At 46.2% G+C, this 16183-nt stretch overlaps 1 protein-coding gene across 1 annotated transcript in view; it reads right to left on the minus strand.

Moving 5' to 3' along the window:
- Positions 1–16183, minus strand: part of Tg (thyroglobulin) — a 180168-nt gene that overhangs the window by 156489 nt on the left and 7496 nt on the right. The window contains 10 exon segments of the mRNA XM_021183215.2: positions 34–234; positions 1094–1196; positions 3473–3585; positions 5267–5344; positions 5685–5822; positions 9145–9384; positions 10387–10974; positions 11700–12797; positions 15370–15555; positions 15753–15896. Of these exon segments, the coding sequence (XP_021038874.2) occupies positions 34–234; positions 1094–1196; positions 3473–3585; positions 5267–5344; positions 5685–5822; positions 9145–9384; positions 10387–10974; positions 11700–12797; positions 15370–15555; positions 15753–15896 (2889 nt within the window).

Below are 16183 nucleotides of genomic sequence, written 5' to 3' on the forward strand. Positions count from 1 at the left end.
GGCCTACAGTACCTCCAGCAGTTCAAGACTTACTTTCACAGGCAGGCTGGGTGCCTACCACACGGGTCCCTGGCACTTCCTCTCCATTGCCCAGGACACACCAACAACTGCCCTGGGCCAAGTCACATTGCACTGGGGAGAAGGCTCCATCCAGTGCCTCACAGACTGGAGAGTAGCCAAGGCCCACTTTCCTGGACAGGGCTCTGCTCTTGAGGACATCACAGAGGCCAGGACCTGTCCAGAGGCAAGTAAAGGAGATCATGCCCTGCTCTTGGTCCCAGCCCAGGAGCAGCTGTCACACACCTTCCTGCTACCCCTGCCCTATGAGGCAGCTGCTTGTAAAGTACCTGTGCTCTGTTTCTCCCATTGCCTACCCTGGAAGGCCTCAGACCCTCTCAGGAGATTTCAGAGATGAGCCACTGGAGAGAAGGGTGAGAAGGGTGCAATATGGAGCCGTGGGGCAGTCCTGAATCAGCAACCAGAACCCTGTGAAGCCTTCCAGCACACTGCTGGAGGTCTGCGAGAATCAGTTAAAGAAGCGTGGGGAAAGGTAGATAACTTCTAGGCATTTGGGTCACACTGAACAAAAGTCTGGGAACATGCCCTCTCTTTAAGTGCTAACTACAGTTAGCTACAAGATCTCAGGTGCAAGCAATAACAGTGTGAGAGGACTCCAAAAGGCCACATGCACAGGGGTCTAATGTGGGAACCCTGAGCCATGGTAAAGAGCCCAGGGTTGGTCTTGGGAACATGAGCACATGACACTGAGCTATAGAGCCAGGCAGAGCATGTAGTGCCTCAGAGCTGCACAGCCAGTGTCCCTCAAAGTGCCAGTGCCTCTGTAGACAGGGACAGATGCTGGATAATGATAGCCGCTAGTGATTCTTGGCTATAGAGCATAGCAGACTCCTGGCCACGCTGATTTTTCTGAGACGCTTCATGGTAGGAAGAGTGCCTGTGCTCTAGATGGGAAAAACCGGGTCACATTTGGATCAGGAGCTGTGTCCTAGCTGTGGGGGTGGCAGAGCTGAGACTGTGACCAGTACTCACCTGGGAGGCTTTAGGGCAACAAGGAGGAGAAATGGTTACTCACACTGAGCACTGCCATTTGTGTTCGCTGGCATCCCTTCTCCTGAGGCTGGATCCACACACCATGTTCCTGTCCCTGATGTCTGCTGCCTGACATACTCTCCCGTCTGCAATACAACCATGGTCCTTCCTTTCAGTATAAGCCAGGTTTTGCCTCTCACTTATTGCTAGAAGAAGGTCTTTCAAGAATATTCCTTCATAAACAAGTGGTGACAATTTCTCCAGACAAAGAAAGTTGACCATGAAGAGGTCACTGTCTCACTCTCTGGAATGTTGGCCACCAAGCAAGGAAAAGTTGTGCCATTTGAGATCAGATGAAACTGAGTCTTATGAGATGGGAGGGGTGGAGCAATGTCCCAGAGCTAGACAGTAGCAGAGCTGCAGCATGCCCACACTATCTAACTCCACACTGACCAGAACCAGCTCCACAAATTCTGAGAAGGACTTCTAATATGGAACACATAAAAAGCCCTAAGTACCTGTAATTAGTAATGCAGGTATGCCCTATGATGGTTAGCCAACCCCCACCTATTGTTGGGGACCCATAAGCAGGAGCTATCCATGTTGGTTCATCCTCTCCTGACCTGTCCTGTGTCAGCAGGGCTTATAGCCTGATAATTCAACAATCTAGGCCTTAGTTTCCCCACCTAAAGGCCAGGAAACTGGAGCTAGATTGCTTCTCTTTCTCTCTCTCTCTCTCTCTCTCTCTCTCTCTCTCTCTCTTTCTCTCTCTCTCTCTCTCTGTGTGTGTGTGTGTGTGTGTGTGTGTGTGCATGTGTGTACATGAGTGTAGATATGCATAAGATGTATTTGTGTGTGCATGGAGGTCAAAAAACAGCCTCAGTTGTTGTTCCTCAAGAACCGTTCACCTACTATTTTAGATTATACATTGACCTAGAACTCACCAAGTAGGTTAGGCTAGCTGACCAGAGACCCTGGGTATCTGCTTATCTGCTTATAACTAGTGTTATAAGTATAGTACTATATGTTCAGCTTTGGCTAGATGGGTTCTGGGGATGAAGAAAAGGTCTTTGTGTATGTAAGGCAAGCACTTTATACAATAACTCACTCTAGGAACTCCTTTGGCAATTAAGTCCCCTGTCCTACTTCTGCAACACAAAGCCCTGAGCTCAATCTGAGTGTGTTGAGTGCTGCCCTTATTACCTGATACTTGTTAGCTTTGTGCTATGCTACAGCTCGTCTGAAAACAATGAGATTTACCCAACATTTCTAGGATGCTCACAAACACCTTCACCCCCATTGAGTCACAGAATCCACAAGCACTCAGAAAGGGAGTGGGCGGAATCTGCTGCCCTCATCATTCTACATAGAGAAAGAGGGATCAGATGTCAGTCCCTGGCCACACAACTGGTCAGTTGCAGAGGTAATATTCAAACTCAAGTGAAGTTCTGAGGGAACTTTATGAGAGAAAGTCAAAATTGAGAATATCACTCTTCATTGATTGAGACCCAAATTGAGTCTAGCTGTCAGCTACCAATCTTTGGAGGTAAAGGGAGGCCAGAGATACAGATAGCAGTTTGAGTAGTGAGGGTCTTGGCTGTTGTTTATCAGTATCATAGCTGGCAGGAAGCTATACAAGCTGTGAACCCCTGGGTCACATGCCAGACTCATCCTCCCTGTCCTCAGAAGGTACAGCCCTGCATCTCCTTTCTCCAGAGAACAGCCATACCAAGGACATTGGGCAGGCTTGTCTCTAGGGAAAGGTGATTTGTCAACCAATATAAAAGACTGAACTGTGTTGGCAAATTTCTCTACCAGTTACTACGAGGAGCACATGCCTCCGTGAGTTTCTACACTGCCAGTTTCATCTGCTATTCACAAAGTTCCTGGGAGCTAACTAGGGCAAGTGGCAGGATCACCAACCCATTTGTAGGGAGAAAGTACAGACATGAGGATGTTATTCACTTGATAAGTAACACAAATTCATTCCCTGGAGGTTTTATGTTAGCAAGTCAGTGAACTGCCAGCAGAGGAGCTCGGAGCCACAAGGGTGATACCTTCTTTTAAGTTGTGAACCAATGGACCCAGCGTGGTGGCATAGGGAAACATGTACTAATCAGACTTTAAAGGCTTTTGGTGATGGATTTGTCCTCGGAGTCTCAAGATAATCCAAGAACTAGATAAAAGAAGAATGCTTCCCAGGCCTTTGTTTAAAACCAAACATAACTGGGACTAGGAAGTTAAGCAAACTATCCAGTGGCCCACAGCCATGTCTCGAAGAATCAGGACAGCCATGACTCCCTGTAAGTTTTATGCTAAGGAGAATAAACCAGAACTCTTCAAAGTCTACCCTCAGCCAGAGGAGGCCACTGTCAGTGCCACCTTTCCCTCTTGGATCCTTCCTGAATACACAGAGGCTTACCTGGAGGCAGACTGGTGTGAACAGATCTCCCGGGCCTGGATTTCTTTGGGGTCCAGCCTGTTTCCATGCAGAAATCAACCCACTGGCTCTGGATAGCTCACAGTTTGTGGGGCCTGTGGATGAGAGGGCCTCTGAACAAGTGGCTGTAAAGCTAAGAGGAGGTGGACAGCCTTAGCTAATGACAGACTTCAGACCAGTAGGTTTGTGTTCCACAAAGCTCCAACCTCAGGGAAAGCAGGCTGAAGTTCAGGGACAGATGTGGGGTATATTGTTGGCTTTGAGGTGTCAAGTGGGCCATTGATGATCCAGGGTTGACCCTCAGTGAGAGGCTAGGCTGCCAGAATACACATGAAATAGTCATATAATTATAGTTGGAGCTGCCAGGAGCCAGGACACAGGGGTTAGAGCCAATCTCTGTCACCAGTTTTGGCTCATACTGATATACCCTCAGAGAGAGTACCACAATGGAAGGCCTAAAGTCATCCTGAGCTCCAGACCTGGGGACTTAAAACAATGTGTCCAAGGTATTCTCAGAAACTGGTCTGAAGGGCTAGACCCTAGAGTCCCTCTCAGTTGCATGACCAAGCTGGGTCCAGGATCAATGACTCCATTCTAGAGGTTAGATTGTTGGTGGGATTGCAAGCTTGTACAACCACTCTGGAAATCAGTCTGGCGGTTCCTCAGAAAATTGGACATAGTACTACCGGAGGATCCAGCAATACCTCTCCTGGGCATATATCCAGAAGATGTCCCAACCGGTAAAAAGGACACATGCTCCACTATGTTCATAGCAGCCCTATTTATAATAGCCAGAAGCTGGAAAGAACCCAGATGTCCCTCAACAGAGGAATGGATACAGAAATTATGGTACATTTACACAATGGAGTACTACTCAGCTATTAAAAAGAATGAATTTATGAAATTCCTAGCCAAATGGATGGACCTGGAGGGCATCATCTTGAGTGAAGTAACACAATCACAAAAGAACTCACACAATATGTATTCATTGATAAGTGGATATTAGCCCAAAACTTAGGATACCCAAGATATAAGATACAATTTGCTAAACGCATGAAACTCAAGAAGAATGAAGACCAAAGTGTGGACACTGTGCACCTTCTTAGAATTGGGAACAAAACACCCAGGGAAGGAGTTACAGAGACAAAGTTCGTAGCTGTGATGAAAGGATGGACCATTTAGAGACTGCTGTATCCAGGGATCCGTCCCATAATCAGCTTCTAAACGCTGACACCATTGCATACACTAGCAAGATTTTGCTGAAAGGACCCAAATATAGCTGTCTCTTGTGAGACGATGCCGGGGCCTAGCAAACACAGGAGTGGATGTTCACAGTCAGCTATTGGATGTATCACAGGGCTCCCAATGGAGAAGCTAGAGAAAGTACCCAAGGAGCTAAAGCGATCTGCAACCCTATTGTTGGAACAACATGATGTACTAACCAGAACCCTGGAGCTCTTGTCTCTAGCTGCATATGTATCGAAAGATGGCCTAGTCGGCCATCAATGGAAAGAGAGGCCCATTGGACTTGCAAACTTTATATGCCCCAATATAGGGGAATGCCAGGGCCAAAAGAATGGGAATGGGTGGGTAGGGAAGTGGGGGGCGTTATGGGGGACTTTTGGGATAGTATTGGAAATGTAATTGAGGAAAATATGTAAAAAAAAAAAAAGTAATTGACCTTTTTGCTATAGCTTTCAGATTTATTTTCCGAAGTAAAGCATTAAAAACAAGAAAAAAAAAAAAAGAAAGAAAACTCCCATGGGCTTTACTTACACTGGGGCATCTGTGAGAAGCGTGGCATCAGCGAGCCTGGAATGAACTCTCCCCATCCATCCACACACCAACACTCGCCTGGAAAAGAGCCATAAACTATAAGTGCAGGAAGATGCTGGGGACTTTCCCAAAACTTGTTTTGCGTTCATAGCAATGCCGCCAAGGTAGCCTGTCTGGCCTAGCCCCCTGCCTTACGCTGTCCACTATCATAGGACTTAGCATCTAGTATTTCCAGCAAATGAGAATTTCACTTTCAAGGTGAAGGCCCCTGCTTCCCTAACACAGGGGAAATAGCTAGTAGTTGAGAAGGCAAGGGTTTGTCCAAGTTGCTAAAGAAGGTCAATAATCTGGACCACTTGCCTCCCACTGATGGGATCTTTCCTCTAAATATTCATTTGCCCTCCCAAAGTCTCCTTACCTGTCCCAGCATGGCACTGCACAGGTTCCCAGCCTCCTATCATATTGCATTGTGGCATGTAGGGCCCTGACCACAGAAGACTGGCTGCTCCATCGGACTTTCCCAAGGAAGCACGGAGACTCTGATAGAAAGTCAAGGCTAGAGCCACAGAGAGAAAAAAGCACAGTATGATAGCTGCCTTGTGGGCTCTGTCCTGAGATGCACTGAGAATGCCTCTGAACATACCCTCGTACCCATATAAAACAGCCTTCTTATAACCTGACAAGTGTTCCTCTTGGGTAGCCAGTAGACACTCAGAAGATCATCCTGTGAAAATGAACTCTAGGCTGCAATGAATTCGCTACTACTCTGCGTGGTAATTTCATAGAGAGTTGATTAGGCTGGTAAATGACTTCACGTCCTTGGGATTCACTTTACTCTAGAAAAGAATCATCAGCATCTAAAAGTATGCTGTTTACCAAGTGTGTCAACCTTTTGACACTGGGACACTAGATTGTCATCTACAAAGTTCAGTCTCAAGAACTACACACTTGAGTTACAAATATTAAAGTCACATGTGTCTCATAATGCTTTGAGTAGCCTTATGGTTTTGTGTTGGGTTCCATCCTTAGTTATCTGGGGATACATGTGGCCTTTCAGAGCTGCTGACTGGACATGATCCGGAAAGGACTAACTAATCCCTTCCCATGGCCCTATGAGGTATCAGCATCCCATCTGACCAGTGGCAAAACTGAGGCCAACAGATGACTACTCGGCCAAGATCTCACAAGAAGACATGGAGGGCAGGCTTTGACCACAGAAACTGACACACTGCATCTCTCCTATCCTCGCATGGCTCCTCTGCTCAGCATTTACCACCATTCAGTACATCACACCTGTACTGATCTAGTTAGTATGTGTGTTCCTCTTCTGAGATCACATTTAGGATCCTTGGTACAGATATTCATGCTTATTTTACATGCAAAAAAAAAAACAGAACCTGGCTCATAATGTATGCTGAAGAAAGAATTGATCAAGCATGATGGTACACACTTGTAATCCTAGCTGCTAGGATAACAAAGGCAAGAGGATCATGAGTTGGAGGCCAGCCAGAGCTATGCTAGAGTGAACTCAAGGGCAGTATGGGAAAGTTAATAAAATACAATCTCAAATTTTGTTTGTTTGTTTTTAATTGTAAAAAGAACTGGGTGTGTGGCTCAGTGGAATAGGGTTTACCTAATATATATAAGGCCCTAATATATATACAAGTAGGAAAAAAGGAGCAATTGAAGGAAAGAAAGGGAGAAGAAAGAGACGAGTTTGAAGTAAATGTTGCCATGTATACATGCATAAGAGGAGGGGCAAAGAAAAGTAAGTAGTGGCCAGAGCCTAAAGCCACTGAGTCTGGGTCTCCCAGTTTCTCACCCTAGGTTCCTGCCACCCTCCAACAGTGCTGTGATTTCTCTCCCAACCACTTTCCCTGTCTGGCTTCTAACCTTTCTAGTGCAAATAACCAGGTTGTGGCCTTTCCTGGGTACCCAGAGAATTACCCCCTCTTGTGTGTAGCCTTTGTAGTTTTTTGCATGCTTGGGAAGTTCCTCCCAACCTGTTGCATATCTCAAATAGTCTTCATGGTTCCGGGAAGAGACAGACGTGCAGCAGACAGACAGGATGTACATTTGAAGCAGCCTGGTGTTGTGCATGGAGCTATCAATGCTGGTAAGTTTCTATGTGAATCCTGGTACCATTCCTCTTGGCTGTATGATCAGGAGAAGCTTACTCTACCTCCCTGATGCAGTGCTTGCTCATTAGTAAAATGTAGTCAGTGCTGACCAGGGTACGTTTTATACTATAATAAAATCGGTGGCAGATGACATGCATTGTGTTGCCGCCTATATCCCTTCCTGGCTCATCATTTTATAGTCACCCTGTTCTACCAGCCAAATGTGCTTTGTGGCCCCCTAATCTTGCCTTGTTCTGGGACCAAAATCCCCAAACTTCCAGGCAAAGAACAGTTTGACTACCTGTTTCTAGAGTCTTCCTCTTTTTAGCGTAAGGCCTGCAGAGCCAGAGTATGAAACTAACGGGGGTGGGGGGAACGACTTTCTGAGCTTCCTGAGACTGGTCTCTGCTAAAGAAAAATGTCACCATGTCACATAGAGATAATTTATGGCAGCAGCAGCAGCTCCTCTGCATTTTGTGCTGATCAAAGTGATCCAAACTACAGGAGTGGCAGAACCATTTCTCCTCCTGAGTATATCAGACTCAACCCAGGCCCAGGATTTAAATAACTGCTTTCCTTTGAAAAGGAGAAGCTCCCAGGCTCCTGAAGGAGAGAGAAAGAGCAGCAGTGTGAGAGATGAGCAGGGCACAGTGTAAAGGAAGGTGAGGAAGGCATGAGATGTTGGCATGAGGGAGAGTGGCAGCAACAGACTGACTTGTGAGATCCTCTGAGAGAAGAAAGATACCATTCCCAAGCCAGCAGCAGGTACCACTAGGGAAGCCAGCAGCAGGTACCACTAGGGAAGCCAGCAGCAGGTACCACTAGGGAAGACAGGGAGGTTCCAGCTTGTTGAAGGGAATTCACTCTGATGCCACATAAAAGTTTTCAGGCAAGGGAGGTGCAGCCCAGAACCCCAGAGACAACTGAGAAGGATGGGGGCTCAGACAAGGCTCAGAGAGATGAATCTCAGATTCTGTTGAGGTGGGGTCAGTGAAAACTCATCAGGTCAGAGCCTCTTGCAAGAGTAGGCTGTAGGCAGAGGAAGGACACCACTCAGTTGAGCTAGGTCTCCGCACTGACTCCATATTCGGTGGACAGGGCACTGGACACTAACTGTATGAGCTAGACTACTAGACTTCCTGACCCAGTTTCCACAGCAAATAGAGGAGTAAACCTGGGCAAGTGACTAAGGCAGGGCTCAACTTCTCTGTGTAAGGAATCATGGGTAGTATTATATCTTTGTTCTTCTGAACTGTTAACAGAATTAACACAATGGCCCAATTATGTATTTGGCATGCAAGTTACCTGGTCATGGGCTAGGTTAAAACACTGTGTGGTTGTTGCTAAACCAGAGGACTGTGATACAAACCTTTGGGACCTGCTCTCAGAATTCCCTGAGCTCAAAGGAGCAATGGGTTCTCAGTAAAGAGGGCCATGTTCCTTCTCCTTCCCTGTAGACGTGGGAGTGAGAGGTAACTTTAAAACAGGTCAAGGGTTAAGAGCACATGGGACCTTTTACCAAGACTAAGGTTTTGCGTGGACTGCACGTGCCATCTGGGGTACACAATGTAAAGCCCCACATGGGCTTTGCTGAAGATCATGAATCCTTTATGTAAAGCTTTGGCTAGAGTCACAGAACGACTCTGCCATTCCAGGAACCTGGCAGCTCATGGAAGCCAAATGAAGTCCTGGAAAGCCAGATGCAAGCTATTGCTTCCCCCAAAGAGATGCTGAGAGAATCTTCAGTGCAACACTCACTGGACTGAGCAGCCAAACGAATGGCATATTCACCCCCACGTAGAAACTTCTCAGAGAGAGCATCCCGGGATGGGAAGAGGGGAGGAAGGTCAAGGTCCTCACTGGTCAGCTGGATTCCCTTGGCCACTAAGAAACTCTCTCCCAGTGGAAATGAAGAAGCATTGGAGGCTGAGACAATCTCTTCTGTTTCCTTAATAAATTTCAGGACACGAAGTTTCACTTCCTCACATGGGCCAGGACCTAGGATAATACAAAAAAGCATAGGTAGAATCAGTACCAAGTCCAGGTCTCTTTGCTTTGTCTTCTTGGACCTCATTCATTCAGCAATGCACAGGGAAACCTGCAGAAGACTGGTTATATGCAATGTCCACACCATGCCAGACTCATTTTGAGTATATTCATAGGATCTAACTTAATCTGGGTAACATCTAAGAAGACCCTTAGTCCCACAAGTCCAAGTTTCATTTCTGCTACCACACTCTCTTCACCAAAGAACAACATAAGGAAGAAAGGGTTAAACTGGTTACCATTTTAGGCCGCAGCCCATCATTGGAGGAAGTTAAAAAGAGGAACATGAAGGAAGCCCAGATATTTCACATGGCATTGCCTCAGACCAAAGAACTTCCTTCAGAGCCAAAGAGATGCAACAGAAGCCGTGGAGGATTTTGTTTGCTAGATACCAAGCACCTTATGCTTAGCTAGCTTTCTAATAGTTTAGTGTTACTTGCCAAGGGAATGGTACTGTCTACAGTGGGCTGGGCCATACTATACCGATTAGTAATCAAGTAAATACTTGCAAAGACAGATCGATGGGCCAATATGGTCTACAGATTTTCTCAAGTGAGATTGTCTTCCCAGATAACTCCCCAAATGGACAATTAAAACTAACGTTGACACGGAAATATAGAGGAGAAACTGAGGCCTGCAGAAGTCATAATAGTTGAGCAAGTTCTTCACTAGACAGTTTTTTTCAGAATTGCTAGACAGTCTCATTTTACAAATACTGATCTGGATCACCTATCTCTTGGATGGACAGATATAGAAAGGTAGGTGGGTGGGTAGGTGGATGGATGGATGGACAAATTGATAGTTAGATGGGTGCTTGGGTAGATAGGTGTGAATGGACTGAAGGATGAATGGACAGATACATGTTGAGATGACTCCCAGAAATGCCCTGGTTTTACCAAGGTTTTCCCACTAGAAAGCAAACATGAAATTGGGACTCTACATGAGTTAACTCACATGCTGGGATCTCTCCTGGCTTGGTCTGAGTACCATCCAGTTTCTGACCAGCCTCATCCACACACCAACAGCTCCTGAGGTTGAAGTGTTCCAAAGGCATGTTAAAGTCTGAGTAGGGACCTGGGTATTGGCTGAGCTGACCATTTAGGATCTGCCAAAAGATGTATGGATCCAGAAAAATGTTCTCCCCAGGCGGAGTTGTGGCTCCCTCCAACACTACCTGTGGAACATCTTGAAGAGATGGGTACTGTGCTAGCACTGGAAAGATTCTTTGCTGGCCAGCATCATAGAGACTTTGAAGAAAGAGGCTGAAGTTTCTGGAAGCTACTTCTCTGTAGCTCATGATCTTCATTAGCAGTGTGGCTGGGGTCAGTTCCTGGCCATCACTGTTCTGAGTCTTCCATCGTTCATACCACTCAAAGACTTGCTCATGGGGCCCATCACACTGCACATGCCTCCACTGGCCACTGGCACTGCACTGAGGGATGTAGACACTGGAGATGGAGGGCACCATGCTGGAGTTCGAGAGCAGAACCCCTACTACCCCAAGGAAAGCTTGTTCAGCCTGTAATTGGCAGACACTGGGACCTGGTGGAGAACAAGGGTCAGATATTTAATAAATTGTTTAAGACAGAAAGATCAAAGTGACTGCTTGACTGCCAGTCTGAGCAACCTTAAAGGTCTAAATGAATGAATGGCAGGCATCCAATCTGGTGACTACCCCAGTTACCATCATGGCCAGTACCACAGAACTGTTTATGTGGCACATTCCGATACATGTATGTTATATATTTGTGTATGTGTGTGTTTCAGCAGGTATGTGAATATGTGGAGGGCAGAGGCTGATGTCTTCCTCAGTCACTCTATATCTTACTGTTTTAGACAGGATCTTTCACTAAGCCTGGAGCTTTCCAATTAAGACAGCCTGGCTGGCCAGTAAGCTCCAGCTCTACCTGTTTCTGCCATTCCCCTGAGCACAGCACTGGCGTTACAAATGCACATGGTTAGATGAGATTTAAGGTGGATGCAACCTCAGATCCATATGCTTGTGCAGTAGGCACTTTATCAGCTGAGTCATCTTCCCAGCCCAGGTATGTATGTGCACTTTCTTAATAACAAGCAAATATCTTTATTTGCTCATTATAATGGCTAATACTGTCCAGTTTTCTGTGGATAATTTTTAGCTAAAGTACCTTTCCTGTTAACTAAAGTTTGCTCTTTAGTCATGAGCAAACTCAGTTTCTTACAATGTATCAAGTTCTAGTCTAAACAAAAACACAAGAATCTTTAAGTTAAATACCCAGCAGACTTACACTGCTTGGCTTCTCCAACTGTACTTTGAGTTCCAGGAATAACCTGGCCTTCAGCATCAACACAGTAACATTCTGAGTGGAAGCACTGGGCAGGCAGAAAATATCCCTCTCTAGTACAAGTAGGAACAAAAAAGCTGGAGCCGGCGGGCTGAGCGCTTGCGAGGCTTTGCATCTGAGCTCTCTGCTTTTCACACTTGGTGGGACATCTTGGGCGACCACCTCTGACTCTCGAGCCATCAAGTTCTTTGCCTCGGGAATCTACACACCAGCATTCTCCAGCATAGCACTGTATATCCTCATAGCTTCCTCCAGCAGTGCATGATGGGACAAAGAACTTCCCAGGCGTCTGTTTACAGGCTTGCGCACTGAACACCATTTCCATCACATCTCCTAAATCCCTCGCTATATCTTCCGGCACAGAAACAGCACGCTGCAAGAAGACAAGAAATTCTGGAAGTTCCAGGAGAGAAACAAGAAATTTTAAGGCGTCTTGGTTCTCTTGTAGGTTGACTTTGAAGCCAAAGTTACCCACAACTGGTTTATTCATAGCAACTGTCTTCTCAGACACACGGAGAGTTTCTGGGGTAGAACTGGAGTCCAATCTCACAGGGAGTAGTTTGGCAAGAGTAGTAACTCTGTCTCCATTCAGGAAGCCCGGGAGACCAAACTGCTGGAAAAACTGACTGAAGTTAAATGTGCTTCTTGTACCAAGGGCTCCTGACAAGTTAAACTGGGCAGCATTCGCCAAAAATGTCCCTCCAAACAGGTTCTGCTGGAGTCGCTTGGGGTTGGTGGTGAACTGAAGGGCAAGCCCTGCCAGCTCCCGGGAGGGGAAAACTGCTCTGATGGCTTCTCTTAGTAGACTTCTGGATTCAGAAAGCCGTTGGTAGTGCTCCACAGCTATTGAACGCAGGAGTCCAGAGTCAACAAAGAGTTCCTTGATTCTGGGTGGGCAGGATGTGTCCGATCTGACACCACTCACAGGGGCGAGCCTGTCCTCTGAAGACAAAAGGTCCTGCGGACTGAAGTAGTCTGGGGTTTCAAAGTAGAGCCTAGACAAGGCCTGCTGCCTTTCCAAGGCACATGACTGATCTGCAGCTGCATGAAACAGTTAAAAACATAGTTAGTGGAACAAGTAGTCCTCCGGACCCTTCCTCCACCATGTCCACATGCCTCTGGTAAGAAGATTTCAAAGTTTCACCCTACATTGTGGACCATTTGCCTTTCTGTTAGTTAGTTTGTTTGTTTGTTCTGTTTTGTTTTGTTTTGTTTTTCTGGGTAGCCTTGGCTGTCCTAGAACTCTGTAGACAAGGCTGACCTGGAACTCAGAGATCCACGTACTTCTGCCTCCCAGATGCTGGGAATAAAAACGTGGGCCATTGCCACCTGGACCATGCTTTTTCTGTATTCACATATGCCTTCCCTTCTCCCTTGTGCTACCCCTTGAGGCTAGTTCTGAGAGTGAGTATTTCTGTCCCCATGACCACTTGGCTACCTCAAACCAGACTGATGCTTTTCTACAGCAAGTCTATGAGATACCATCCCACTTTTTGAAAAGCTAGTCACACTTGTGTTGATCTGAATAGTGTCCCCTAAGGACATTTTCTACTGGGGGGGGGGGTGTCCCTAAATGTGAATTGAAAGCAAGGTCTTGGTAGACATAATCAAATTAAGATGATGTCTAGACTAGGGTGGGCTAGAAATCCAATGTTTGGTGACTCTGTAAGAAAAGCCACAGCAAAGAGGCCACATGAGGGTTAAGACACACGGACTAGAATGATAGATGCAGCCATGAAGCCAAGGGATCCCAGAAACTGCCAACCACAATATCCAAATGGAGTGTGGATGGCCCTGTCCCCACCTTGACTTCTGAATTCCAGCATGAGAATTCTGGTATGTGAGAGAACAAATTTCTGCTGTTGCAGACATCCACTGTATAGTGATTGGTTCTGGCAGCCTTAGGAGCCCAGTTTGCTAACAAAGTCCTATTTGTGTTGCTAGGCTTCTGCTTCCCAGCTTTCTCTTGCTGGAACTCTCAATGGACTTCAATGCTTCACCATATGCTCTTCCTGCAACTCTCTAGTTCCTCTGGTGTCCAGTTTATAGTCTCTTTCAGAATGAGACATGTACCAGCAATGCTGGCTGTGCTTTACATAAGTGATATTTTTCTCTATGGTGATGTGTAACCTGAAAACCACAGCATATTCCAGTATTGTCTTCTTTTCTATATTATAATACTAAAGTGCTGACCCGGCAGGCACTCTTGTTGTTACACCCCTTGTGTTTCTTTGTTCTTTCTGTGAATTTGCTAGTGAAAAGGTAACCTAACGGACTCAGTCAACTCTGCATGGCCAAGACATTCTGTGCAAGTGTCCTTGGGAGAAAGAATAACTCAAACATCATCTGGCTTTTTCATATAGGTGGACGTAAGCAAGCTCCATCCTCTTCCACAAATCCACAAATCTTAGGAGACCTTCTAAACCACCACCCCACTCTCAACTTGTAAAAATAATTCTTTCCTTTGGATTCACACAGATGCCAGAAAGGAAGCCAGCCAATTTCCCTCTGTAACCAAGCAACAGGGAAAGAACTGGAACATGTAGAGGTGTGTGTGTGTGTGTGTGTGTGTGTGTGTGTGTGTGTGTGTGCGCACACACACACACACACGCACGCGCGCTCGAGCACTGACAACATATAAAGCTGAGCAGACCCTCAGCGAGACCACTGTGTTGATATCACAGGAGCACTGAGGAAATGAGTGTTTGGCTTCACTTCCCTTTCCATGCTGAGAACTGAGCCCCTCGACGTATTTGTTAAGTGCTGCTACTAAATCAGACAGCGAGAAAGAGTGAAAGCCCCAAACCCACCCAAGCATTCATCAGTTCCTGCTTTGACTCGGAAAGGGAAAGCCATGGCTCTTCATTTTCACCCAAGGTCTGCAGGGTTCAATATTCGCTAGTTTTTGATGTAACTGGGTGGTGGTTTCGAATACTTCCAATGCAAGGCCTTACACTTTTCTTTATCTCACATCCAAAGCTTCCTCCAGCTCCTTCCCTCACACTGCTGGGAGGCATATATCCCACAAGCAGTCCAACAGGCTTCTCCAGAATGAGCCTCATATCAGCCTCACCACCCTTCAGCATGAAGCCCAAGCCTGGGTAATGAGAAGGGCTACATTCTGGCTCCATCCTGCCTTTCCCTCATGTCACGACATGTGCTCTGTTCTCCAACATTGTCTCTACCATCCTTGCAGATTCAGAGCCTATAGGAAGAGCCTTTGTTACAGGCACTCTGTGCAACTGTCCCTCACCCATGAAGCCTCCCTCAGTGTTTTCAAATAGACCTAACAAGCTTCCCCTTGGTGCTGTGTCGGCTGCCTGTGCACACTCCATCCACAGGACATGAAAACTCAGCTCTCTTCTTTTCTGTTATCTATGAGTGCCCTGGTATTCCTTAGGATTTCTGAGAAAGTATCTATATCTGACACAAGACCAAAAGCTCACTGCAAGTTAATAGCAGCAGACTGCCTTCACTCATACAGTTTGAAGGACCTCTGGGGGATCTTCAGTCAGTAGTTGATTAGTGAGCTCCTGAGAGAATGATGTGAAGAAACAGAGAGAGTAACAGGCTCTCAGGAGAGCAGAATGTTTATCCCTGAGAGGAAACTTACCGCAAGATGGAGGCTGCCCTTGCTGCCGAGTGCCAGGGACCTCTCTCCCCTGGGCATCCACACACCAGCACATCCCTTCTGTCTGGCACTGTACTGTTTGGTAGTGACCATCTCTGTGGCAGCTCGGGATGTAAGAATGACCAAATCTGGTGGCAGAAAACTGTTCTACTTCACACTTAGTGGGGCCTAGAAGAGACCACACAGCAAAGGAGGCATTCATAGTGATTAAGGTGTGTGTGTTCACAGCCTGCATGAATGTTTGCTGCCTTGGAGCTAATTCCCTAAACTTACTTTGATGTAACAGCCATGCAGATGAAAATAACCCCAAAACCTCAGTTGATTTCACAGTAGAAGCACATGCCTCTTGCTAGCTAGTTACTTACACCGAAATCTGCCAGAGATGACTAATTGAATGGCCAGGAATCGTCTCTGCAATATCCGGTACATGGTGCTTTGAGTGAAGGTTGAGGCCTGGTCCAAGCCAGCAAAAATGGTGTCATAAATTTCATCCAGTAACAATTCCACTCCTGAGCAAATGTAGATAGATAGCATTTCAGGGACTGGCTCCTCAGGAAATAAAGCTCTAACCTAGCTGAGCTGACAGATGTCAAAGGTCAGAATCTACATAAGCAGCATTATGCAATGGGTTCAGCCATATCCATCCTTTAGACATTACAAATTGTCATCACCTACAAAGTTCATGCTCAAAAACCATGCAACACATTTATATAATAACAATGCAAACAGCAACAACATTTTACCTATGTTTGTGATTTTTATAGGATCATATCGTTTGCTAAGCTAGATGCAGCCC

Source organism: Mus caroli, unplaced genomic scaffold, assembly GCF_978045245.1.
Source record: "Mus caroli unplaced genomic scaffold, Mus_caroli_1 scaffold_16, whole genome shotgun sequence".
Lineage (NCBI taxonomy): Eukaryota > Metazoa > Chordata > Mammalia > Rodentia > Muridae > Mus > Mus caroli.